Raw genomic sequence first — 27,089 nt, 5'->3', positions numbered from 1 at the left:
CTATTATTTCACTGAAAATTTTCTTAATGTTATTAGCCTGTATCACTATGCCCTCTTCTATCCCAATGGTTTTTACGTTTGTCCTCTTACTGTTGTCTAGAGTTCTTGTATATTCTAATCATGGTCTTTATTCTTCTTTAATGTCTATTGAGTGTTCCAATTCTTAGACCCTGTTTCTGGAGCCTGAAGTTCTGTCTTCTGTGTAATTACATCTCTTGGTGATACTTTCAAGTGAATTTTTTATCTGATTCATCATGTAATTTCTAGGAGTTGATTGGTTTTAGAATGTTAATCTCTTTATTGAAATGGTCTTTTACCTCTTGTATTTGGTCTCCTGATTCATTTCTTAAAATATATTTTAGATATTCATTAATAATCTTAATAACTTTTATAATCTCTCTATGGAATTTAATTCTCTTTCATGTCTGTGTGTTCCTTTGTTTGGGGATTATAAATTTTGGGAGGAAACTTGTTTACCTGTTTCCTCATGTTATTAGAGGTCTTGGACTTGCATATCTGTAAAGATGGATTTCTTTTCCTCCTCTGTGAGGATGTCCTTTCGTGTATAGTTATCTTTTTTGTAATAAGTCCTATGTTGTGGGTATCTCTTAGTCCCAACCCATAGCCTCAATGTAATCCAAGTGTTAGTTTCAAATGCTGACGCCACTTAGTTTGCTACCACAGAACTGCTAGTTTAATTCATTCTTGGAGGACTACTGCAACACTATGGATTCACCTTATCTATTGTTCTGGAATCTTTCTTTGATTTTGCTGTAGGAGTAAATGTCCAAGACCCCCTTCTTTCCATTCATATTTGGGGCCTGGTCATTGGTTTAGGAGTTTTGTCTCCCCTAGTGTATGTGTTAAAGTATTGTTGAAGCTTCGTCATGGATGGTTTGTGTGTGGAGCAAGGTGTGCTATCACTTGGCTGAGTTGTGGAGTACTGATCATTATACAGAATTACAATAACTGATCTGTGCCTACTATGACATCAACAACACCAATTACTACTAAAAGAGAAATAACAGGGTCAGCATTTAACAACAGCAACATCAACACGTCATGAATTATATCTAGCATGAAAACAAAGACCAGGTATTAACTACTCCCTCCATAGTACTAATAACCACAATACCATGAATGGTAGAGGCAGGAATTATAGAAATGAAATAGTTCTAAAAGATAGTAAAATTACAGTTTATTAAGAGAAAAGAAAATGGAATATGAAGGCAAAAGTTTAAAGTATTAAAAAAGTAAACAGAGGAAAAGCAAGAAGGAGGTAGCAAGTGATGGCTATATAAATATAAAAAAAGAGGGAGTAAAAAAATAACTAAATATGGGCTGGGGTTGTGGCTCAGTGGTGAAGCACTTGCCTGGTATGTGTGAGGCACTAGGTTCAATTCTCAGCACCACATAAAAATAAATAAATGAAATAAAGAAATTGTGTTCATCTACAACTTAAAAAAATTTTTAAAAAGAAGTCACTAAACAAATAAAATGAGAATGAGAGAAATTGGCTATTGCAGGGGAAGAAGGGAGAGAAGGAGTGATAAGAGAAACAAAAATAAAATAAAAAGTCAAACCAAAACAAACAAAAACCCCTAACACTCTAAAGTCAAAATAAGATGAAATAACAAATGGGTAAAAAAAATGATAAAAATGAAGAGATGAAAAGTACACATATACATATATATGTATCCACAAACAAATCAGCACAGCAAGAATGCATGTGTGTGTGCACGTGCATACACACACAATACAGAAAAGAAGGGAAAAAATCTTAGCGAAAAATAAAGGCACTGTTCTCCACTGAGGTAGTCAAAACTGTTGAGAAGAATGGATGTTCACTACCTTTGCCTACTTCCCTTTGTTCTGTTTTTTCTTGGACTGTTTACAGCTCTTAGACAGAGCAATGGCTGGGTATTGCTAAACCTGTCTTGTTGAGTTGCTCACTAAGCTGCTGGTTGGAGTGGCCTGGAACTGAAGTTGGTTGTAAAAGTTCTCAGCTTCCCTTCTAATCAATATAAGGTAGGACAGAATAGGAAGTAGTGAAAATTGGAGTTTTGTCTGGTCAAACTAGTTAAAATTCACTCCCAGGGCAGGGCTGATGTAGAGTTCTAAATGTGAAGTCCAACAGCTAGTGTTTAGCCCTGATTGACCTTGTAATTTTGCCAGCAGTATCTGCTCTAGAAAGAAAAGCTTCACCCACTCTATTGCCAAGCAGGTATCCATCTATGCTGGGAAATATCAGAACTTCAGGGGCCTCCTGAGAACTGCACTTGTAGGAGAGAGCAACTAACTCTGCAGGTCTCTCACTTTCCACCACCCACAAATGTGGTCATGGCAGGACCAGGTCCCAAGTAAAATGTGTCCACCTGTGAAGATTCTGGGTTTTCTCTCACTGATCCCACAAGCTGCCAGACCCAAAGGGCAAGTAAGCCACACTCTGCTCTGTATCCCTAGCCTGAGTTCCCTGGACACAATCCTTTTTTTTCCCATCTCAGTCAAATCCTGCCAGGCACACTCTGTACCTCACAGCAGACACTTGCTGGGACAGTCTGATACCACTTGTTACGATCTCTTGGGCTTCAGCAGCAGAAAACTAAAATGTGGCCACTTTGAGATGGTTCCCCACCTCAGCTCCACTGGCCAACAAAGAAATACAGAGTACTTTTCAAACACTAGCTCTACATGCTGCTTCTGGGTCAGTTAAGATCACACTGCCTCTCTATTCCATAGGTTCCCCATGCCAATTTTTTCCATAGCTTTTCTCTCTTTTTGCCTGTGTCACCTTTCCCCTCTTTGGTGAACAGTTTCCCACTGGCACTACTGGCCTGGCTCTTCAAAATACCCAAATTTCTGTGTCTCTGTGATTCTGATATTGAATTCCCTCTCACGCACTTTCCTGGTAAGCCGTGAATCCCAGACACAGAACAACTGAAAAATGTACCTTCCTCTGATATTTCCTCATCCCTTAAAGCATTATTTTTCATGGCTACATTTATTTATTCACTTATCATTCATTTTAAAAATATCTACCCAGCATTCACTATGTGCCAACCACTGCTTTTACTGATAAAAATAAAGTAAGGAAGGAACAAAATAGAAAAAAAACCCAGTCATTTTTATTATAATTCTCACTTGATATTTCTTTACATAGTTGTATTGTTAAAAATTTCTCAAACAGAATGGCCTATGCTATGGTTGGAATATGGATAGTGTTCTCTAAAGGTCCATGTGTAAAGTCTTAGTCTCCAGTAATAGTACTAGGAGGTGCTATGGATCTTGAAGAAATGGAACCTTTTGAGAGGTCGTCTCAAATACAGTCCATCATCATGGTAATAATCATAATTTCACAAGCTATATGTATTATTATGTTACTAAAAGTAATAAAAAATGATAAAGCATCTCTTTTCTACAATGATTTCAGATTAGGTCCTTATCCTAGATAATGGTGAACCATTGAAAGTTTCTCAGTAGAGGAATTACATAGATTATATTTCAACTCATGTTGAAATATAATCTCCACTATGAGATATTCTCATAGTTTAGGAAAAATTATTTCAACAATAAAATGGAAAATTATATTCCTTGAATATAAATAAAATATTCCCTTAACATGTGCTTAATTTAATTGCAGTTGCAGAACTGAATACCTTGATATATTAATAAGGACTTCTATATAATTTCTACAAAACAACAGCCTAAGATCATTACAAAATAGCATTTAATTATGGTATCAGTTTTCTAGGGATGCCATAACAACTATACTATAGACTATTTTAAAGAACAGAAATTCTCACAGATTTGCAGGATAGAAGTCTAAGACTGAAGTGTCAGCAGATCTGATGTCCTCTCAGGCCCCTCCTTTTTGCTCGCAGAAGGCAGTCTTCTTGCTTTGCCCTCGTGTGGTCTTTCCTCTGTGCACTGTCATCTCTGGTGCCTCTCCTTCTTATTGGGACATCAGTCACATTGGACTAGTGCCTACCAATGTGCCATATATACCTCCTAATTAAAGGTCCTATCTATAAATACAGTCACATTCTGAGGTATACAGGGAGATAAGACTTTAATATATGAATTTGTTAGGACACAATTTAGACCACACTTACTAATTAATACATGTAGTTCATACACCATTTAGAGGGGTGCACATTTTTCACATTACTTTTCAATAGTGGTAATATAATAGCATTTGGGTGATTAAACACTGATGCTTATTTTTTCCATGACTAGTTAAACATACCTATGAAATAGCTGTCACACAGGAGGAAATAATTTCAGAGAATGTCACTGAAAAATCCATAAACACTGAGCATGTTAGTGTCAAACTGAAGCCTTCCCACAGAGGAGAAGTTATTTCCCAAGATGCTTACAGGCAGTTCTTGGTAAAGGTAAAACTTAAGTCCAAGGTAAACATAGTGATCCTCCTTCTGTACATGAGAAAACTGAGATTCAGAATTTAAGACTTCATGGTCATACAGAAAAAGAGTTGGCATGGCTGGAATTTGTATCTTGCTCTCCAGAGGTTGCATATATAATTATTTTTACTTTTAGTCATCCTAGATAGTGCTACTAGGGAAATGATGAGAATTTAGTGAAACATAGAATTCAGGAAATGCTTTTTAATTCACGATTGTAATAGCTTATAGCTCTTTTTTACTTAAGTGAAGAGATTTTCAGGCTCCACATCTCATGACCTCCCTACTAGATACACAATGGCATGAACTTGAATTATAATAGAATTCTTCACTTTTCTGTCTCAATTTCTTCACCTAAAAATTAGAATAATATCACCGCTAGGATTTTAATAGGGTCTGTCTCCTGTGAAACTCATGTTGAAATATAATCTCCATTATGAGATATTAAGAAGTATGACCAAGTGAGATCATTAAGGGATGATTAGGGTTCTGTCCTCATGATTGGATTAATAGGCCAATGGGTTATTTGGAGAGTGGGTCTGCTAAAAAAGACTAAATGCACTAAATGCAATTATATGTCACAAATTTTCTTTCCAAAAACAGAAATTAATTTAAATATAGAATTTACATAAATAATATGTAGATATTTATGCTCCCTTTAATAAAATCTTAAAATCCTCCAGTTCTAATAAGATAGTAGGGTGTTTCCTCTGCAAAATGCAAGCAGTTTGTAGAAGGCAATAATATACATGAAAGTCTCTGGAATGTTTTCTCGATACATATGAAATAAAATTTAACCTAATACCATAACATCATTTAAAATTATTTGAAAATAATAACTGCCAAGTAAAGCTATTTTTCACTGAACTAATATTAAATATTATCTTGCTCTCTACTATTTCAGAAAAGAAGAGAGTTTGTATGGTCATAATATTAAATATAGTTCTAGTAAAAGCTTTATTCCTTACAAAATGGAACTATTAAAAATGGATAACAAAAAGCTTCCTTTCTGATAACTAGTTATGAATTCTTAAAAAGACCTTCTGGGAAGCTTAGAAAATTTGCTATTTCCCTCTAGGAAAATCTTTGTACTGAAAAGAATAGAAACCACAAGGAATAAGTGTAAGTAATACCGGCTTATTTTTTCCAGAATTTAATGTTTTTGTAAAGACATAAAATATAAAATTTATCAAAAAATTTAAAGGTTCATTTGGGGCTAAATACTAGGATTGAAACTCTTCTTGTAATTGATTTAAGGTTAAAAGTAAACATAATATAAAAATACAACTGTTGCAGCTGTACAATATAAAGCCCACCTACAAAAGTAGGACAAAGATAGTTGTCTGAGAAAATATACACATAATGACCTTAGTAACAAATTTCAAATGGTTTCAGTTCCCAAGGTCTAAAAGAAGGATCATCTTGCATGCTTAGATTCCACTTCTTCAAGAATCCACTCTATGCCATTCAAAAAACCAGTTAAAGTTTCAGCCTCCATATCCTGGACCTATGAGCAGATAAGAGAGAATGTTGTCAGTGATAAATTGAGTCCAAAATCCTGTGATTTTGAGGGATATTTTTCTGGACACTTTAACAAAAAGAACTTAGAATATCTCAATAAATTTTGGGTAAGTTACTCAAGTGCTGTCTTATAGAATACTTAGATAAAAAATATTTTCTTGTATCTTTTCTCTAAGATGCAAATAAATAAATGAGAGATGATTATAACTAATACCACAGAAATACAACAACTATATGCCAACATATTGGAAAATTTAAAGAAATAGACAAACTTCTGAACACATAAAATCAACCAAAATAGAACAATGAAGATATAGAAAATCTAAACAGTCTAATAATGAACACTGAGATTAAATCAGTACAGAAAAGTCTTCCAAAAAAGGAAAGCCCAGGATCAGATGGCTTTACTCCTAAAGTCGATAAAACTTTTAAGGAAGAACCAACTCTCTTCAAACTATTTCAACAAATTGAAAGGGAATGAATTCTTCTAAACTATAAGACAAGCACTGCCTAATACCAAAACCAGACATGCAGAAAACAATAATAAAAAAGAAAACTGTATATCAATATCTAATGAAAAAAGATGGAAAATTTCCTGATAAAACACTAGCAAATTGAATTCAATAGCATCTCAAAATGATCATTCATCATGATCAAGTGGGATTTATCCCAGGAATGCACAGATGGTTCAAAATATATAAATCAATAAATATATTGCATCATATCAAAAACCCAAAAATCATATGATTATACAATAGATACACAAAAACATTCAATAAAATTCAACATCCCTTCATGATAAAAACTGAACAAATTAGGTATAGAATGATCATTCCTCAGTATAATAAAAGCTATTCATAACAAACCCACAACCAACATTACACTGAAGTTTCAGCTTTTCCTTTAAAATCTGGAACAAAACAAAGATGCCCACTCTTATCAACATAGTACTAGAAGGCTTTTATTCAATAACATAATGAAAGGCTTAACCAAAGCAATTAGGCAAGAGATATAAATTTAAATTTTTTTAAAATAAAATCCTTGCAAATAAGAAGGGAACAAGTCAATTTATTCCCATTTATTCAAATTATTCCCATTTGTAGATGATATAGTTCTATATATATATAAAAACCTAAATCCTCCACTATATGATCATTAGAAATGCTGAAAGAATTCCGTAAAATTGAGGGATATAAAATCAACATACAAAAATCAACAGCATTTTTATATACCAATAATCAGATTTCTGAGTAAAGAATCATTAAAGGACTCTCATTTGCAATAGCTAAAAAAATATACAAAGGAATCAATTTAATTAATGAAGTAAAAGATTTCTACAATGGGTGGAGAACAGGGAACTTTGACTTACTATTCCTAGGAATATAAATTTAAGAAAAGAGCATGTAGGTTCCTCAAAAAATTAAAAATAGAACTACCACATGATCCAGCAATCCCCCTGCAAATATATCCAAAGGAAAACTAAAGTACTAGTCTTGACTGCCAACACATTCAGAGTCAAATAATAAATGATAAAGATGTGATATATGCATATAACAGAGTACTATTCTACCATAAAAATGAAATCTTGTCCTTTGTGACAACATGAACTGAGATCATAATGTTACAGGAAATAAACCAGGCACTGAAAGACAACAACTACATAATCTCACATGTGGATTCTAAAATAATTTAATCTCATAGTTGAGAATAGACCTAGAAGCTGGGGATAGTATGGGCAGGAAGGAATGGGGAAAGATTTAGCAATTGATGCTATGTTACAATTAGATACAAGTAAGAAGTTCCAGCCTGCACACTGCAGCACAGTAGGGTGATGACAGATAACAAGAATGTGTTCTACACTTCAAAAAGCTAAAAGAATGGATTTTGAATGTGTTCATTATAAAGAACATTTGAAAAGAATGATATGTTTAACCTGATTTAAACATTACACAATGCATACTTGTGTTAAAACATTACACGATACCCATTAATGAGTATAGTTTTCAGGTTAGTATTAGTTTAAAAATATATTTTTTAAATAAAAAGAGTCTGGGAAATAGCTACTCCTCTGACTAGGAGAGCTAAAACTCCCACTATCCTGGAAGTCTTCAACACACGTTCCAAAGAGTCTCTGGAGATCCAGGGAAGATATGAGGGAAGATGGAATAAAATCTGCTAACGTTTTCCATGAAAACATTTCCAACTTTATAGTTTCTTTACCTGTTGTCTCATAGGTTTTCATGTCAGGTTTCATTCAAACCTGACATGAATTAAACCATGATTAAAATAAACTTTGCAAAGTAATAAACTATATGCAGAAATCTGTTTGTTTTGTCTTTTTTTTTGCAATGCTGCGATCAAACCCAGGGCTTCATGTACCTCCAACCATACCCAATTACTATCTCTCTGTTTCTGTTACAGGAGAGGCAAGTGGGGAACAATTGGCTAAACAGCTCCCATCAATAAAGCTCTTAAAATTGACTTTAGAATGCTGTTTCATAGAAGAGGATGAATGTGAAAGGATAAAACTTTTATTATTTGGACAAGTGACCCCCAAATTTCAAAGGCTTAGTTGCTAGGCCATGGTACTACTGCAAAGTGATAGAAAGAACCTTTAGGAGTTGGGGCCTAGTAGGAGGTCGTCTTATCACTGGGGACATGCCCTTGGAGGGGATATTGGAATTCCAGTGTCTTCCTTTTTCTGTTTCATTCCTGGCCATGAGGTGGATGAGTATCCTCTGCCATGTACTTCCACCATGATCCTCTGCCAGGCCACAGGCCCAAAAGCAACATGAACAACTGACCCTGGACTGAAACCTACAAAACTGTGAGAGAGATTTTCTAAGTGATTATCTCAGGTATTTTGTTACAATAACAGAAAACTAATACAAAAATCAAATAGATAATAGAGTGAAAATGATATTTTTGTCACCAAAGAAGTTAGGACCTTACCATCCATGGGTGGTTTAGAAGATTGAGATGCAGCTCATGTGCCAAATAAAAACAAGGCATTCTTTTTACATCTGCTTGAGAAGTACAAGATAAAACCAGCATTGGTCTTCCTGAAGATCCAAAAGCTGGATCTGTCATTGCCATGATGCGAGAAAATTCATCTTGCCATTCATGTCCTAAGAAATGTAAATCAAAACCTTTAATTTATATAACCTCTAATGATTTTTAAAATCATAAAATTAAATTTAAAATGAACAAAGTAAGGGAAAAAACTTTACCAAGCTCCAGACATAACAAAATGCCTCTTTCTGGGCTTTATTGCTTTGTCATAAAATTAGATTAAGGAATCTTTCAAGGATAGGAATTTAGGTTAAGCCAGAGGAGGGAAAAAATCACAATACTGTTTGGAAGTATCTAGAGTTTAAATGTAAATATCTTTTATATAGATATTTTCCCTCACAAATTCTGTAGCTGTCACTATCCTTTCTCTTCCAAAAGTCTTTTTTTAATATTTATATTTTAGTTGTAGGTAGACACAATATCTTTATTTCATTTTTATGTGGTGCTGAGGATCGAACCCAGTGTCTCATGTGTGCCAGATGAGCACTCTGCCACAGAGCCACAACCTCAGCCCTCAAGTCTTAATTTCAAAATTTTAGCATATATTTGGTCCAATATTTTAATTCAAATTGATTATCATTTATTGGAGTGTTTACATTTTAGGTTAAGATACTTAGAATTAAGCATCTTAATTCTCAAATGACCCTATGACCCTTGCATAACCCTTTTCCTTTGAGTGGTGGAGAAGCATGCAAATATGATGAGATATTGCTAAACTTTAGGACATGGTTGACTTTAGCAAAGAAGAGGCTGAGCTTAATTAGTAAGCCTTTATGAGGGGTTCTTCCCAGTGAGACAGGATGAAGAGAGATTCTGGATTTGAAGATGGGAGGGAATACAGGGCAAGGAATGTAGGTGGCCTCTAGAAGATGAGAGCAGCCTCAGCTGCCAGCCAGCCAGAAAACAAGGACTCCAGTTCTTTCACAATGAGCACCTGAACTTAGCCATTAACTCAAGTGACCTTGGGAGTGGATTCTTCCCAAGAGCCTCAAGACAAGGATGTAGTCCATGTGTACTCTAACTTCAGTCCATCTTTACTCTAACTAAAATATAGAAAACCTACTCCTACCTTGCCTAGACTTCTGTTATACAGAACTGTGAGCTACTATGTGTTATTTGAAGTAGTTTGTTATATACAACTGAAAATGAATAAAAGATGTAATGTAACTATCAATATGGTACATTTAAATCTAGCATTTCCTTCTTGGATTTGACTCTCCCATCAGTTCTTTGTTCATTTTTCCCTTTTTGCCTGCCTTCTTTTGTGGTTGAGTTTTGTTTATTTGTTTGTTTTTTAAAGATTTCACTATTGGTTACTTAGTTATAACTCTGTTAAACTTTCATGGGGCTGGGGTTGTGGCTCAGCAGTAAAGTGCTTGCCTTGCACGTGTGAGGCACTGGGTTCAATTGTTAGCACCACATAAAAATAAATAAACAAAATAAAGATATTGTATCCATCTACAATAGAAAAAATTTTAAAAAAAATTTTCAGTAGTTGATCAAGGATCTATACTCATTTTCTGTTGTTGATAAGGTGTTGGGGATTGAACCTAGGGCCTCACACATGCTAGGCAAGTAGTACTCTACCACTTAGCCACATCCCCAGCCATACAATAAACATTTTTAAATTGTAATAATTTACCTTTAAGTAATACAATATAATTGTGCATACAGAAGAAACACCGAATAATATACTTCAATTTTGCCTGTTCTATTATCTTATACTTTACTTTAAAATAGCATATATCCATAAACCAATATTTTTCCTTTAAATAATTATGAAAAATTAAATCAGAAAAAAATATCAGATATGCAACTATTGTTTCTACTTATAGATGCAAATTTTTATCTGGTGTCATGTTCTTTGGTCTGCAGAGGTTCCTTTAAGATTTTTTATAATGCAGATCTATTGGCGATGAATTTTCTCAGTGCTTGGCTTGAATGTGTCCCCCAAAATTCATGTGTTGGAAATTTAATCTCCAGTGCAAGTGTCTAGGGAGGTAGAGACTTTGGTGGCAGGAATATTCAGAGTTCTGCCCTACTGAACGAGTTAATGTCAGCATAACAAGGGTTTATGGGAGAGGGTTCTCTTTGTTTTGTTTTTCTGCTATGTGAGGACATCGTATTTGTTCCACTTTCCCTTCCACTCTCCATTTCGTGAAATACAGCAAGAAGGTCCTCACCAGACTTCAGAGGCTAGTGCCTTGATGTTGAATTTCTCAGCTTCCAGAACTCTACAAAATGTGTTTTGTCCTTTATAAATCTGACAGTATGTGGTATTCTTTCATAGCAACACGAAGGAACTAAAACATTCAACTTCTTTTCTGAAAAAGCCTCTATTTGCTCCATTTCTGAACAAATAATTTTGCTAAATATTGGATTTTTTTTCTCTGTTGCATTCTTGTCTTGCAGTAATTCTGTCAGGAAGTTTGCTGTCATTGTTACCTCCAGTTTTTTATATGTATATTTACTTTTTTTCTTGACTGCCTTCAAGATATTGTATTTATTTATGGTTTTCATCAGTTTGATTAATATGTAATTCTCTTTGTACTTATCTGGCTCAGAGTTCTCTGAGCATCTTTAATCTGTGTTTTTTTGTCTTTTAGTTATTTTGAAATAATTTTGGTCATTATTCAAAATTTTAATTTTTTTCCTATTTTTCTCCTTTTACATTTTGAGGCTCCAATTGCACAAAAGTTAGACTAGAGTTAGCATACTACATTCTGCAGATCTGTTTTGGCAAATAAATTTGGATTGGAAAATAGCCATATCTATCCATTAAAATGTTGTCTATAACTGCTTTCACACTATAACAGCAAACTTGAGTGAGAAAAATTATATAACTCATATGCCTAAAACATAAAACACCTAATATTAAATCTAAAACTCTTAAGACAAAAAAAATCAAAGCAGGATTTTTTTGAAAGGCATTTTTTTATTTGTTCTTTTTAAATATACTTGACAATAGAGTGTATTTTGACATATTATACATATACGGAGTATACCTTATTCTAATTAGGACCCAATTCTTGTTTGTATATGATGTGGAGTTTCAATAATCATGTATTCATACATGAACATAAGAAAGTTATGTCCAATTCATTTTACTGTCTTTCCTATTCCCATCACCTCTTCCTTCCCAACTACCTATTCTTTTAAGAAAAAGTTTGCTGATGCCTAAGTTAGATCACTAGATAGGTTTTCCCAGCTCTCAGATGCTTCTGTTTCTTACTTTATTTTTATTTTTTCACTTTGTGTTTTAACTTGAATTCTCAGTGACCTATCTTCAGGTTCACTATTTCTTTCCTTTGTTGATAAACCCACTGAAAGAACTGTTCACTTGTTTACTATATTTTTATCTCTACCATTCTTATTTTACTTTTACAAAATAACTTCCTTTTTTCTGCTAAAAATTCTCATCTGTTCACACATATTGTTCAACTTTTCCTTTATATCTTTTAACACATTAATCATAATTATTTTAATGTCCCTTTCTGAGAGTGCCAGCATACAGTTCGTCTCTGGGTCTGACTCAACTAGCTGCCGGATCTATTGATAATTTGACATTTAATTATTTATTATTTATTTTTTAATCTTTTGAGAAGGAGTATTGGTAGTTGGCCAGGTTTGTCTTGAAATCCTGAGCTCAAGTGATCCTACCACCTCAGCCTCTTGTGTAGCTAGACCTACAGGCACATGTCACCGCATCCTGCTTTGATTTTTTGTTTGTTTTTGTCTTAGGAGTTTTAGATTTAATATTAGATGTTTTATGTAGAAGAGCAGTAGACTGCAGTAAAGAGGATTTACTCCCAGAAACATGTTTGCTCCTTCTACTCCTTCTTCTCCCTCTCCCTCTCCTCCTTCCTGTCCCCACATCTTTCTCCTCCTCCTTCTGGTAAGCAGTGATTTGGGTCAAACCAGTCAGTCATTACAGAGTAGGACTGCTGCTACCTTGTTCTTAGTGCAAGAACTGGAATGTGAGTTTCTCTTTTCAGAGTTTTTGCTTTCCCCTCAGCTTTTAGATCTTCATACCTATGCAACTAAGGAGGAAGGGGAGAAAGCCTCTCCACACCCTTCCCTCAACCCCTAAAGTAGTTATTATTGTTTGTTACTTGGTAGGGCTGCTGAGACTTCTGTTTTCTTGCACCAGCCTCAGTCATGGGTAGACCCTATGTACTTGAGCCTCAGTGGTAGAAGCTTTTTTGGTGTTCTGGCATGTCTAGTAAATTCTGCCCTATATTGGTAGAAAAGTCTTCAGTGCAAACTTCCTGTCCCCGCCCCCCCAGAATCAGCAAACATAACTTTTATAAATGCAGAATCCTTAGTAAAAGGGGGATTCCTATCCCGCCCTTAGGGCAGAGTGCTTTTGCTTCTTCATTTCTCTGCAGCAACAGTTAATCTCTGCCAGGAATCAACAAGCAGGGGGATTTCTAATCCCATCCTGGTGGCAGAGAGCTTTGGCTTTTATTACAAAGGAATATAGAAAACAGGAGGATATACCTATCCTTTAATAGCAGCTAATCATCACATGCCTGACTGTATCATAAAGGAGGGTAACTCATAGGCCTCCTGCCCCTACCACTAACCTTCATATGAGCATTTAGTGGAGGCCACTGGGAAAGAGCTGGTGAGTGCAGATTATCTTTGTATCTTGAAACTTTTTTTTTTTTAAGAGAGAGAGAGAATTTTTTAATGTTTATTTTTTAGTTTTCGGTGGACACAACATCTTTATTTTATTTGTATATGGTGCTGAGGATCTAATCCAGCGCCCCACGCATGCCAGGCGAGCGCACTACCGCTTGAGCCACATCCTCAGCTTGCAACTTTTTAAAATTTATATTTCTACTTGTTTTATAGAATAATATAAGAATCAGACTGGAAAACAAGATAAAAGTAGGGTGTCTGTTTCAATTATCAATTTTATCTCTAGCACTAAATATAGCATTTGACCTCAACAACTGTTTCTGAATAAATGAATGTATCTTATATTTGTTTCAAAGTTTTCCTTTTATAGACATGCAAGTAAAAACAAAAATAATTTATATTTTCTTATGAATAATTTCTCTAGATTTTCAAAGTATAATAGTTTCCATGCCTAATGGATTATAGGAGAAATAAATTCAGTAGAAATTAAAAACAATGTATTAAAGAACTTATACATATATTAGTGTTCACTACATATAAACAATATACAACAAATATTTATTATATATTTACATTGTTGTTCACAAAGGATTTGGGAAAAATTATAATACTGGCTCATGGCCCAATGATGTCATAGCTTCACGACTAAATAGCATTGTAAATGGCAATTATTCAGAATACATGGAGAATGTCATCAACTCACCAACATAATTAATTAATCTACTTAATTAACACACTATTCCCATACCTCCACTATTGAGGTAAAAACAAAGGTAAACTTTTTCATAATCATCTATATAAATTGTTTAAATAAGTCAGACACAGAAAAAAGATCAATAATAAAAATGCAGAAGCATACAACCAAAAATATTATATAACTATTGTATCAAATTTTGACATGTATAAGAATTTCCCAGGTGCTTATAAAAAATAGGTGTCCAGGGCATAGTCCAAGTCTATGAATAGCAATCTACCAGCTGTATAAAAATTGGGTAATTATATGTTTCACAAGTTCTCCAGGTGATCCTAATATATAAAGAGGCTTGTGAATCCAATATTAAGAGTAACACTCATAAAAGCAGAAGTAAAATTGACAGTCATATTCCCAAGATACTACAGTAAATACTAAAAAAGCATTTTCTTATTTGTTTTATACAGAATAATACAGTAGTATTTTTTAAAAGAATATAAGAGAATGCTTACTTTTATGGGCTTCAGCATTTGCAACATAGATGAACCCATCTACAACTTCACACACTTTCTGGATCTGTGGAATTACAACATACCGGTTTCCCTGTTGGTCATCTCCTTCACTCTGTAAGCTGAACATCTTGTTGACTGCACTTGTATGTTCTTCCCTTGCTCTGTCTCTTTCCTTTCTATAAGAAAAATGTAAATAAATATACATCATATTATGACACTAAACAGGTTCCATCCCCCACAAATGTTCCAATCCTAATGTTTCAAGTGGGCCACCAAGTAGTCAACCTTACCTGGTAGTTGAATACAATATCAGGATGTTGAATTTATGTTGGTTGCTCAACTGAAAACTGACTCCTGATCCAATACCTAAAGTATAAAATTACAGTCATCAAAATAAATCATTAATAAAGTCAGCAAAATATAAAACTAAAAAAATACCCAGTGAAAGCAAGAAGAGCAAAAAAACAAACAAACAAACAAACAAAAAACTTCTGACAAGTTATGTATAGCTTTGGAATACAATGCAATATTTTGTTGAAGAAGATGCTGTATGCAACTTTTATTCACATGGCAATAAAAATACAAACAGAGAATGAAGAACTACTAGGTTCTTCATGTCATTTTTCACTAACTGCAGAAATACTGATATTTTGAGTTAGACTTAGCTTAGAATCCTGAATTTGCTACTTAGAGCTATGTACTTTAGCACTTCCATTTTGATAAAAAAATGGTAATAATATATTTTTCTTAAAGTTATGATGGGGCTTAACTGAGATCCTATAGTAAAACTCAAAGAACATTGACTGAGAATAATAGGTGCTGAATTTTATTTTTTTAGATTGTATATATGAGTCATTTGACACTGTTATTTGTCCCTCTTTGTTAACCTTTTTTCATCCTTTGGCTGGATTAACACTCAGTGGTTGATTTTCTTCTTGTTGCCTGGAAAAATAGGTTCTGAGAATTACCTCTTCTTCTTGCTATATTAATGCTCTCTTCTTGCTATGTAAGCATCCTCTTAGATCTGTCTACTTTATCCTCGCTTGCATCCTTTAGTCCAAATTATCATTCTCATTTGAACTTCTGCAATCAATTCTAACCAGTCTCCTATATCCTCTTGTCTTCAACTATCCTTCTGATAGCAGCTGAAGAGATAGCTTAATAATATCTATCTAACTGCATCTCTTCTTTACAAAGTCATTCACTGCACTTCAGATAGAGAAATAATATCTTAACATAATCTGACCCCTACTTAGCTCATTAGAGACAACTCCAGGCTTCCATACCTTTAATCTCTGCCATATAATGAATCTGTTTGTTTAAATAAGCTATGCCATGCCATTTCAGGTCACCATTCTAGGCAACACATGTAAACAGTGTCATGACTCTTGGATAATGGGACTGCAACCATCCCAGATCACATGACCCTGGTCCTCTAGCCATCGATTTTGGTGATCCACCAAGAAATCATGGAAACAAAAAAGTCTACCATGTTTCTGAACTTTGGTTTCATCAGTTTAACTTCCCCAAATTGTCCTTTTAACACATCTAACCTCAGTCCAACCTGTCCTAATACTGTCCTGCACTTATTCACCAGTGAAGTAAATTTCTTCTCTGATCTTGTAGAGTTTATGGCATAAGTAGAGTTACATACTTAAGCAATACTTCAGCTTCTGCTAGAGATTGGAATTTCCATTTTATAACTGGCAAATTTTACCATAGCCTCCATCTCTTCTTAAAGTGCTCCCCCCATCTAATGGACTTACCTGAAACTGACCTACCCCTAGGTGCTACTTCTCTTGCCATGGACTCTCAAGTAACAAAATTGCTTATTTTCTCACACTTCATAGTAAATAAGGTGGGAATGATGTTTCTTTACTCCCAATAAACCATTACTCACAAACTTTCTTTAAAAACTCCATCCATTTAAGAATCACAGCTGTAGCACCATCTTGTTTTCCTCAACCATGTCATTTATGAAGAAATAGCTCCTTCCCCCAAATATTCACTGAAGGTTTCAGCACCTTGATCATAATCTTCCTCTCTATCCCCCCAAACTTCCAAGTTCACATACACTCCATTTGACCCCCAAATCTCAATTTCTAGCTCAGATGTTGCTCTTAATATCTGAGTGCATAAAGTGATCCATTTAGCCATTCATTCACAAAACATATATGGAGAGCCTACTATAGCCTGGCACCACAGATACAATTAAGAACAAAGATGGCAAGATTCCTGGCCTCATGCAGCTTCTACTCAAATGGATAGCTTATAATAGGCATCTCTTCTTTGATCTTCCACAGAGTTATCAAAGTCAAAATAATCCAAAGAAGTGCTGTTGTTCTCCCCATACTGATCCCATTCCTAACCCCTACATGTCTGCATCCCTACATCTAATAGGTGCACTCAATAAATGAATATGTAAAGCCTAAGTTAAATTGGTTATTACATATCCTAACTTTCCAAATAATTAAATACTTTTTTCATAGAGAGGAAGATGATGATTTAGCTTTTTTTTACATATACAAACATATATCAAAATCCTTTGCAATAGATGGTGATTGTCTTATTCTAATAACTTTTTCTTAAAATAAACATGATACCTGCTGTTTGAATATAATATCCCGACAAGATGTAATTTACTTTCATATAATCTTAAATTCTGGATTATACAAATTTAAGGAATTAAGAGGAAACTTACTGCTTACAATAACTACACAATTTTTTCAGTCCAGTGGGATCTATAGGAGGGCACCAAGTTACTATATTTCCTTACTACTAAGGAATTAAAATGAGTTAATTTGCCTTTAAGACTATAGTCAAGTTCAAAGTATATTAATTATTATGTACTATAGATATAAAATTACCATCAATCTGCCTGTGAGGCAAACCAGCAGTTGGACTAAGTTCCTCAGAAGACATCAAGCTCAACACCAAAGATGTATTCAGTTCTTCCAAACCTGGTCCAAACATAGCAAATCGTGGTTCATTCTGAATGATTAATGAGTGTAAAAAGGAGGTGACGGCTCCATACATAGGACGGCTGGATTTTGAGGCTCTTCTGGTATGTGGACAGCACATTTTATAACTGTATAAAATTGTGACAATTAGAAATTAACACAGAAAACATTGAGCCACTTGTTCATTTAAGAACACATGTTATTATCAAGCTGGACATAGGATAGGACCATAAGTATTATACAGTCCCAATCCACTAGGAGGACATTACCATGGCAGGGAAGAACACAAGATGCTGTGGGAGTGGAAGTGGCTCAGACACTGAGGAAGTCCTCCCCAGGAAGTGGCTACTTACTTTCTCATTTTCCATTTAGATTCTTTCATAGAACACTTAGTCTAACATTTATTTGGTCAGAATTTACTACATAGCTCATTGTCCTCAACCTGAGGAAGTTTTATTCCCCCTTTCTGTAATATTTGAAAACATCTAAACATTTCTGTTTGCACAACTGAGGAGAAAGGGGCCACTCTACTCCATCTAGTGAGTAGAGGCCAGGGATGCTGCTAAACATCAGACAATGCACAAGACAGTCCCCTACAACTACTGGTCCAATGCTAAGACTGAAACATAACAATAAGCTAAACAATGACAATAAGCTACCCAGAGAGTTTAAGTTTCATGAGAAGCGCTTTTTAAAACAAACTAAGGCCACCAAAATTAACAAATTTCTTAGTTACTCCTATTACCAGCCTAAAATGTAATAGTTTGGTAAGAGCTAGCTGTAGAGGGAATGCTTAAACATTCCTTATAGAAAACCGAGTAAACAGTCATGTGAAAGAAACAATTCAGTTTCTTTCAATACATATAAACCTCTAAACTAATAATCAATTTTATCAGATATTAAAACAGTTATCCAAAATGAAATAGAACCCAATGTCCTTTGTTATTGTTTGGATCTGAAACATCTCCCAAAGGAGATGTCAAAGGTCTGGTCACCAGCCTGTGGTGCTACTAGGAGGAAGCAGAGTTGGGGGCTCAGTGGAAGAAAGGTAGGTCACTGGGGTGGGGTAACATCCCTGGGAGGGGGTATTAGGAAGCAGGCCCCCTTCTGTCTATCTCTTTGCTTCCTAGCCACCACATGGTAAGCAGCTTTGTTCTACCAAGCACTCTGAAATCCTAAGTTGAAATAAATCTTTCTTCCTTATAATTACCTCAAGTATTTTGTAACAACAAAAGAAAGCTGGATGACACAACCTTTAAATGAATCAAGTTGCCAAAGACAATTACTAAGCTAACAAAATCATCTCTATGAGTAATGAAACTTTTAATTCACACACATACAAATTTAACTTTGAAGCCAAATAGCCTCTCCACGCCTTACCACTTTAACTAGTTATTAAGCCACTTAGAACTCCGTTTTCTTCATCTGCTTTGTTGGGCAATAACATCCCAGGGTTGTAAGGAATAGAAATAATTACATAATCACAAATGGCAGTTACCATGATTGTTTCTATTCCCTGGGGAAAATATGGTTCCACATCATCAGATAAACTTGATGCTATGGTTGGCTATGGGAGCAAATCAGAGGTATTGCCCAACAAGTTACATAAAAGGTGGCACTTGTTGATATTATATACAATACATTATGTACACTTTCATCAAGTAGCTTGATGAGACATAGTGGCATATGGATTGAAATAAGGAAAGACTAAATAAGTTTAATAAAATTTGGGAGAAAAATCCTATTGGGGGCTGGAAAAGTAACTCCTTGGCAGAGTGCTTCCCTACGAGGTATGAAGTCTGGGATTCCATCCTCAGCACTGGGAAAAAAAAGAAAAAGTTCTACAATAGCTCCTGATTCTAGCCCAGGAAAACAATTCTTACCTAAAGCAGAGATACTATAAAATTTATTTTACAACACCTTAACTTTGGGCTTCTCAAGAAGGGAGATTATATTTACATTCAACAACATTATATGACTTTGAGGTAGCATGATAGGGTTCCAATCTGAATAGTTCTTTATAAACGTTAGACAAATCACATCACCTCTTTGAACCTCAATTCTACATCCACAACACAAAGACAAAACCCTCATGTTGTATGAGGACTGAATGAGTAAATATACATAAAGCATCCCCCATAGAAACCAATATACTGCCTTTGTTCAATAAGTCTCTCACATTCATGATATTTAAAAATGCAACTACTTTTGGATGATAACAAAATTTTATTTCCCAGAGTCTTGAGGATAATTTTCTTCAATGCCAAAAAACTACTTTCTCATCTCTGGCCATTCCTTTTCTGATTTTGGAAAAGTATTTTTTAACAAAAAGATAAGTGTTCCAAAGATAATGAGAATGTTAAGTGTTTTATTTCTTGCCATTCTATTATGGTTTGGATTTTAATTTAAAGACCCATATGCTAAAGGCTTGGTCACCAGTCTGTGGCACCAATGGGAGATAGGGCCTACTGAAGGAAGTCAGGTTACTGGGGCTATGCCCTTGCTGGTAATATTGGGACCCCAGGCTTTCCTTTCTCTCTTTGCTTTCCAGCTGCCATGAGGTGGACAGTGTCCTTTGCTATACTTCCACCATGATATATTTTTCGGCCACAGGCCCTAAACCAATAGCGCCACCAGACCAGGGACTAAAACCTCTGAAACTGAAGCAAAATAAACCTTTCCTCCGTTAAGCCATTTAGCTTAGGTATTTTTTATTAAAATACTGGTTAGGCACCACAGGGAAATGTTAAAGCTGAAAGGTCTATGAAGGAAGTCAATTAACTCAACCTCTAATTTTGACAACAGGACACTTAAGACTCAAAATCCATGCAAAAAATCAATAACAGGGCCTGAGCTAATGTGGACTCTTTATAGATTGAAAACGAATATCTCTTTTTAATTCATAAAACTAGATACTTACACTGCCATGTAATCAAAAGATGCATTATCAGTGACCTCAGATATAGGCTTTTTTAAGATTTCTACATCTGGAAGAGACTTCCAGTCAACAGAAGACCAAGAAGGAAGATCCCGCAACAGAAAGTATCTCCACAGAATAGGATCTCGTACAGTTTCGTTCCAATAATGATTTGTACTTCCCAGCTGACACAGATCATGGGGTGAAAGAAATGACAAAATATATAGCTGGACATCAATCTGCAACAGAAGAAAGCAGTAGCTCAGAAAAAGGAATAAATAATTTATCTTGGAAAATTTATTGTTGATGATAAGTTGAACAATTAACAAAGAATTATACTGAATTACTAGAGGTCAATTGAACTAGTCAGCATTTTTAATAGTTAAATATATATACCTTCTGCAGAAATTTTCCTGCCATCAGGAGGGAAAAAACTGAACACTTTGATTTCTGACACACTGAAACATTCTTGAAAAATCAACTACTGTCCTGCTATTTTTCAAGCAAAATAATTATAAGTTCCGCAATTTCTTCTCATGGCCATTTTGATATAGCATTCATTTAAGTTAATTAGCTAAGGAAATAACTTATTCTTCAAAATAAAACCTTTATCAAGTGAACAAATTTCTGATCTTACCATTAGATGAAATTAAAGAATGGAAATTTGTTATCTGATTTCCTATCTATAATTTACTAAACTCTTTCAAAGAACACTGAAAGGAGGAGAACCTTGGAGGCATTCTGATCCTGCAGTTTTCAATTTGGGATGAACAATAGAGCAAGGTATCAATAATCCAACGATACACAGAATTGAAATTTTCAGGGATTTCTGTTCTCTCCACTTTTCTATCTACCTACAAAGTGTAACACTAGATAACTAGTATAATCTTTGTGGCCTGTTGTAATTTGAGGCACTTACTTTCAACCAAGTGGCAGTTTTGATCCTAATACACAATTAGGTAACTGCAACGTCCTGGGAGAGTGTTTAATACTCTGAGCCTGAGATAAAAGCTTCTCAGAACCCATATGCTGGAAGAATTTCGTAAACTGACCCTGCAGGGAAAGTCCTGTTTCTCACGCGGCTGTCCTGGGACCCAGTGCTGCCTCAGGGACAGACAAGAGAGCAGCGCTCTAGCTGGTCAGCAGGACAGCCACAGGGTGTCCCGTGACACCTGGGGAGGACCAGGGTCAACACCAAGGTCGTTCCTGTCAACTGCTACTGCCCGGCTACACAGTCTAAATGGCAGCAGGAGCGGGGACCGCGGAGGCCCGCAGTGTGAGGCCCGGGCGGCCTCGGCGGCCCTGGCTCACCGGCAGCTGCGTCAAGGTGCTGGTGTCCTCGTCCGCCTCCTCTCGGGAGACCGTCCGCACGGTCCTCTCCTTGCCCACCGACTGCCAGAACGTCCTCCAGCCGCTGAGGATGGCAGCCTCCAGGCGGCCCCAGTCGCTCGGGGGCGGCGGCGAGGAGCTGGTTCCGCTGCGCGGCTCGCTCCCTGCCATGACCCCCGCGCCACGTAAGGCGCCCGGGGCGTGCGCTTGCGCTGGGCACCGCTCCGCGTCGCGCCGCTGGACTGGGCAGAGACGTGGGCCCAGCTCGGCTCAGTGCCCTCCAGCAACCGCTTCCGGGTTCGCTTAGCTGCTGGCCTCTGTCGCAGACCCGCTGGCTGGCCTCACCCTGAGCCATGAAAACCTCTGGCTCCTTAACGACTTCCTGACTTTAAGGTGTTCCCTCTGGCTAGAGCCCGTTTTCTCTCGCCCAGCCCGGGCGACTGCTGCTTGGTCGAGGAATGTCCCTCTTCCACAATCTTGGACTTAATAACCAAGTTGCTTCCTTCTCAGTACTTAGGCATGGGCGGGTTTTTGTTTTTTGGTTGTTCAGTCAACAGTTTACCATCTCATCTTTTGGAGATTAGCAAAAATTGAAACAATGTCAAGTCAGGAGCCTGTGGAATTAAGTTCCCTTAAGAAGCCGCGTCTATATTAACCTACAGCCTGTTTTGACTTCCACCTACTGGAAAATGGTGATTTTGGAGAGACTGAATGTTGTAGGTCGAGAGCCAAAGTGACTATTAAGTAAAACTTACGTATTGCTAGCTTAGCAGACCCCTTTCACCTACCTTAAGGCCAAGAATGCTGTACCCGAAACCTATGGAAAAGATTTCTCCATTTTGCTGCAACTCAGATACCACTGGGTTAATATTATTTATGACCATGGTTTTATGGCTCAAAGTTCCACAAGGAAGCATGCCATTAAATATAACTTGAGTCACTGTTCCCAGGCTATGATTACTCGTATCTGGTTTGGAATAATCTTATTTCCTTAGAGTTGCTATTTTATATGGACAAGCCCAATCATAAAGAACTCATGCCAAAAATTAGGAGTTTGGGCCCACTATTCAACAATGCAAGTACAGTAAAAATCGCTGAGCAGACCATCTCATAAAAGGGCCCAAAACAAAGCAACAGCTGACAGAGAACCTAGATGTAGTATTGTTGAAATCTCACTAAGGAATTTTTGTCTCTCCAAATTGATGCCTATCAAAATCTCAAACCTTCAATGATACTACTGAGCTACAGTAACAAAAACAGCATGGTTTTGGCACCAAAACAGGCAAGAGACCAATGGAACAGAAGATACAGAGCCAAACCACAAAAACCCAGTTACCTCATTCTAGACAAAGGAGCCTAAAACATATATTGGGGAAAAGATAGCCTCTTCAACAAATGGTGCTGGAAAAACTGGAAATCCATATGAAGGAATATGAAATTTAATCCCCCTCACCCTGTACAAAACTCAAAGTGGATCAAAGACCTAGAATTGAGATCAAAAACCCATACATACTAAAAGAAAATGTAGACCCAACATGCTAACATATCAGCTCAGAAACTGACTTTCTTAATAAGGAATCCTAAAGCACAAGAAGTAAAATAAAAAATCAAACTAAAAAGTTTGACATCAAACTAAAACGTTTCTTCCCAGCAAAGGAAACAATCAACAGCATGAAGAAACAGCCTATAGAATGGGAGAAAATCTGTACCACCTGCACCTCAGATGCAGCATTAGTTTCTAGGATACATAAAGAATTCAAAATACTTCATACCAAAAAAACAACCCAATCGATAAATGGGCAAAGGAACTGAACAGACACTTTTCAGAAGAAATTTATGAATGGTTAACATATATGAAAAAATGTTCAACATATCTAGCAATTAGAGAAATGCAAATTAAAACTACACTGAGATCCATCTCATTTCAGTCAGAATGACAATAATTAAGAATACAAATAACAATAAATGTTGGAGAGAATATGGGGGAAATGTACACTCATACATTGCTGGTGAGACTGCAAATTGGTGCAATTTTTCCAGAAAGCAGTATGGAGATTCCTCAAAAAACTAGGAATGGACCCACCATTTGACCCAGCTATTCCACTCCTCAGTATATATCCAAAGGATTTAAAATCAGAATACTACAGTGATGCAGTCACACCAATGTTTATAGCAGCTCAATTCACAATAGCTAAGGAGCCCTTCAACAAGTGAATGAATAAATAAATGAGTATTGATTTTATATCCTGATACTTTGCTGAATTCATTTACTAGTTCTAGAAGTTTTCTGGTGGAACTTTTAGGGTCTTCCAGGTATAGAATCCTATCTATACCCAAAGGACTTAAAAACAGCATACTACAGGGACACAGCCACATCAATGTTTATAGCAGGAAAATTCACAATATCTAAACTGTGGAACCAACATAGATGCCCTTCAAGAGATGAATGCATTAAAAAAAATGTGGCATATATACTCAATGGAATATTATTCAGCAATAAAAAGAGAATAAAATCATGGCATTTGCAGGTAAATGGGTGGAGTTAGACAGATAATGCTAAGTGAAGTTGGCCAATCCCAAAACACCAAATGTTGAATGTTTTCTTTGATATAAGGAGACTGATTTACAGTGGGATAGGGAGAGGGAGCATGGGAAGAATAGACGAACTCTAGATAGGGCAAAGGGGTGGGAGGGGAAGGTAGCAGGCATGGGGTAATTAATGATGGTGAAATGTAATGATCATTATTATCCAAACTACAGGTATGAAGACACAAATTAGTGTGAATATATTATGTATACAACCAGAGATATGAAAAATTGTGCTCTATATTCGTAATAAGAATTGTAATGCATTTCACTGTCATATATAAATTAAAAAAAGAAATGAAGAAAATGTGGTATATGTACACAATGGAGTATTACTCAGCCATAGGAAGAATGATTTAATGACATTCATGAATGGATGAATGTGGAGATTTTCATGCTAAGTGAAATAAGCCAGTCCTAAAAAGTCAAAGGTCCAGTGTTTTCTCTGATTTGTGGAAGCTAACCCACAATAAGGGGGAAAGGGAAGAATAGAATAGATATTCAGGAGATTAGGCAAAGCGGGGATAGGAAAAGAAGAAACAGTGGAATGAATCTGTAACAATTTTTCTATATTCTTATATTCTATAGTATCATAGAGTGAATCCCACCAGTATGTACATCCATAAGAATGGGGTGCTAATTAGAATAGATATATTCCATGCATGTATAATTATATCAAAATGAATTCTACTGTCATGCATAACTAAAAAATATTTAAAATTTTGATTCCTATTCTACTCACTTTGCTTTTACTTCAAAAGGGCTTTAAAAAACTACACCAGAGACAGATCATATTACAAGATAATCTATTATAAAGAACAAAGTTTAGTTTCTGAAGGTAGGAAATAACTTAAATTCAGAACTACACACCTGTCAGTCATTTTCAAACTGATTACTTAATCTAAACCAGAGAACATTCTGTTCCAAAACCAGATCTCTACTGCTTAAAAGAATATTTCAATTTAATGTTACATTAAATATATAATTTAAGATTTCTAGGATTATTCAGAAAAGAGTAGGACAGTATCCATCACAAGATGTAAAAGAAAACTGCACCTGAATAAAATTAATCAATGATTTTAAAATTCTATAATAGAGTTAGATTCCACATAATCTGGGTTAAATTCATTTCTAACTAGTGATTGCTTATCATATCCAGGACATGAAGATATTCCAAGGTGAAAATTCTAAATTTCACAATGACCCTTTGTACAAAATTGTTTTATTACCTCAATTGTCAAAATATTCTCTCACATCTAATCCAAGTCAGCTGGCTAAAATTAATCCCATTTATGACTTAAAAAAAAAAAAGATGTGGTAACCATCTTCAAAAACTATAAAATCTTTAAGGATTATGGGAAGTTATAGAAAACATATACATTTTATGAATATACGTATTTAAATAAATACATATATTTAATATTTTATATACCAACACATAACAGAGTGCTTAATGGTCAATGAAGCACTATAATGTATTGGTTTGAACTTGCATTCAAAATGTATCTGAGAATCTAAATGAAACAGAAATTCAAAAGCCTTATAGCTGAGAGTGTCTGGATCCCCATAATAGCAATAAGACAAAAACATTAGCTCATTATCAAGTGAATGAGAAATATACTTAATAGGGAAAAATCTGAACATATAGAAAAGGAGAAAGAATAATAATCTCCTATATACCCAATTTTTTTAATTCAACAATTTCCAACATCTGGTCAGTCTTTCTCTGTCATTCTCCCCACCTAACACCACATCCCCAATTTTGGATTTTTTTAAAAAAGCAAATCCTAGATATCATGTCATTTTATCCTTAACTATCTCCCTATCTGTTTCCTATAAAATAAGAGACAGATATGAAATGTAACTACTGTACACAATTATTATACTTAAATTAACAATTCTTTAAAATCAAAATCTTTGTCAATGTTCCAAATTCCCCATATACCTTCACATTTGGTTTGTTTGAAGCATGACCCAATAAGGTCTACAAATTGCACATATTCTTAGAACTTTTTAAATCTTTATACTCCTCCTCCTTTACTTTTCCTTGCAATTTGTTAAATCATGTTGATCTTTCTGGACCACATTCCGGACTTTCTTGATGGTATCTCAATGATCTTTAACACATTGTTTTGTTCCAGACTTGGGTCAAATTCAGGTTTATTTTGTAAAGCATTTTTTTAAGTGATATTGTGTACTTAGACTGGGATTAACAAGTCATTCTTGTTTTCTAATGATCGGAGTGATCAATGGTTTCAATGACCTGATCCAAATTCCCCAGACTTTCCATTTCAATGATTTAGCAGTTAATGATAAATATTATTTGATCACGTGTTACAGAGTGTTAGTATCTTGCTTTGTATTTCCTTTTATTAAATCAACTTAAAAAAATGTTTCCCATTATAAACCATTTGAGTGTCTTGCCTGAATCAATCA

General features: G+C 35.4%; 1 protein-coding gene across 1 annotated transcript; it reads right to left on the bottom strand.

Moving 5' to 3' along the window:
* Nucleotides 1-3,103: 3,103 nt before the first annotated feature.
* Fbxo4 (F-box protein 4) lies at nt 3,104-22,483 on the bottom strand. The gene is made up of 7 exons (XM_076857425.1): nt 22,050-22,483; nt 20,742-20,977; nt 17,729-17,949; nt 15,152-15,227; nt 14,862-15,037; nt 8,895-9,070; nt 3,104-5,928 (listed from the first exon to the last, which is right to left on the bottom strand). Exons 1-7 carry the CDS (start codon nt 22,236-22,238, stop codon nt 5,839-5,841), a joined length of 1,164 nt encoding a protein of 387 aa, XP_076713540.1. The 5' UTR covers nt 22,239-22,483; the 3' UTR covers nt 3,104-5,838.
* Between the last annotated feature and the right edge of the window lie 4,606 nt (nt 22,484-27,089).

Source organism: Callospermophilus lateralis, chromosome 5 (genome assembly GCF_048772815.1).
Source record: "Callospermophilus lateralis isolate mCalLat2 chromosome 5, mCalLat2.hap1, whole genome shotgun sequence".
NCBI classification, from domain to species: domain Eukaryota; kingdom Metazoa; phylum Chordata; class Mammalia; order Rodentia; family Sciuridae; genus Callospermophilus; species Callospermophilus lateralis.
Note: the sequence above shows the minus strand (reverse complement) of the source record. Positions and strands in the feature narration are given on the sequence as shown.

Excerpts from the sequence above, each read along its gene's own strand:
- Fbxo4 (XM_076857425.1), bottom strand. The coding sequence starts at position 22,238 with ATGGCAGGGAGCGAGCCGCGCAGCGGAACCAGCTCCTCGCCGCCGCCC. Across the intron at positions 20,978-22,049 it reads GCACCTTGACGCAGCTGCCG|ATTGATGTCCAGCTATATAT; the intron begins GTGAGCCAGGGC and ends CTTCTGTTGCAG. Across the intron at positions 15,228-17,728 it reads GCCTCACAGGCAGATTGATG|GTATTGGATCAGGAGTCAGT; the intron begins GTAATTTTATAT and ends TTTATACTTTAG.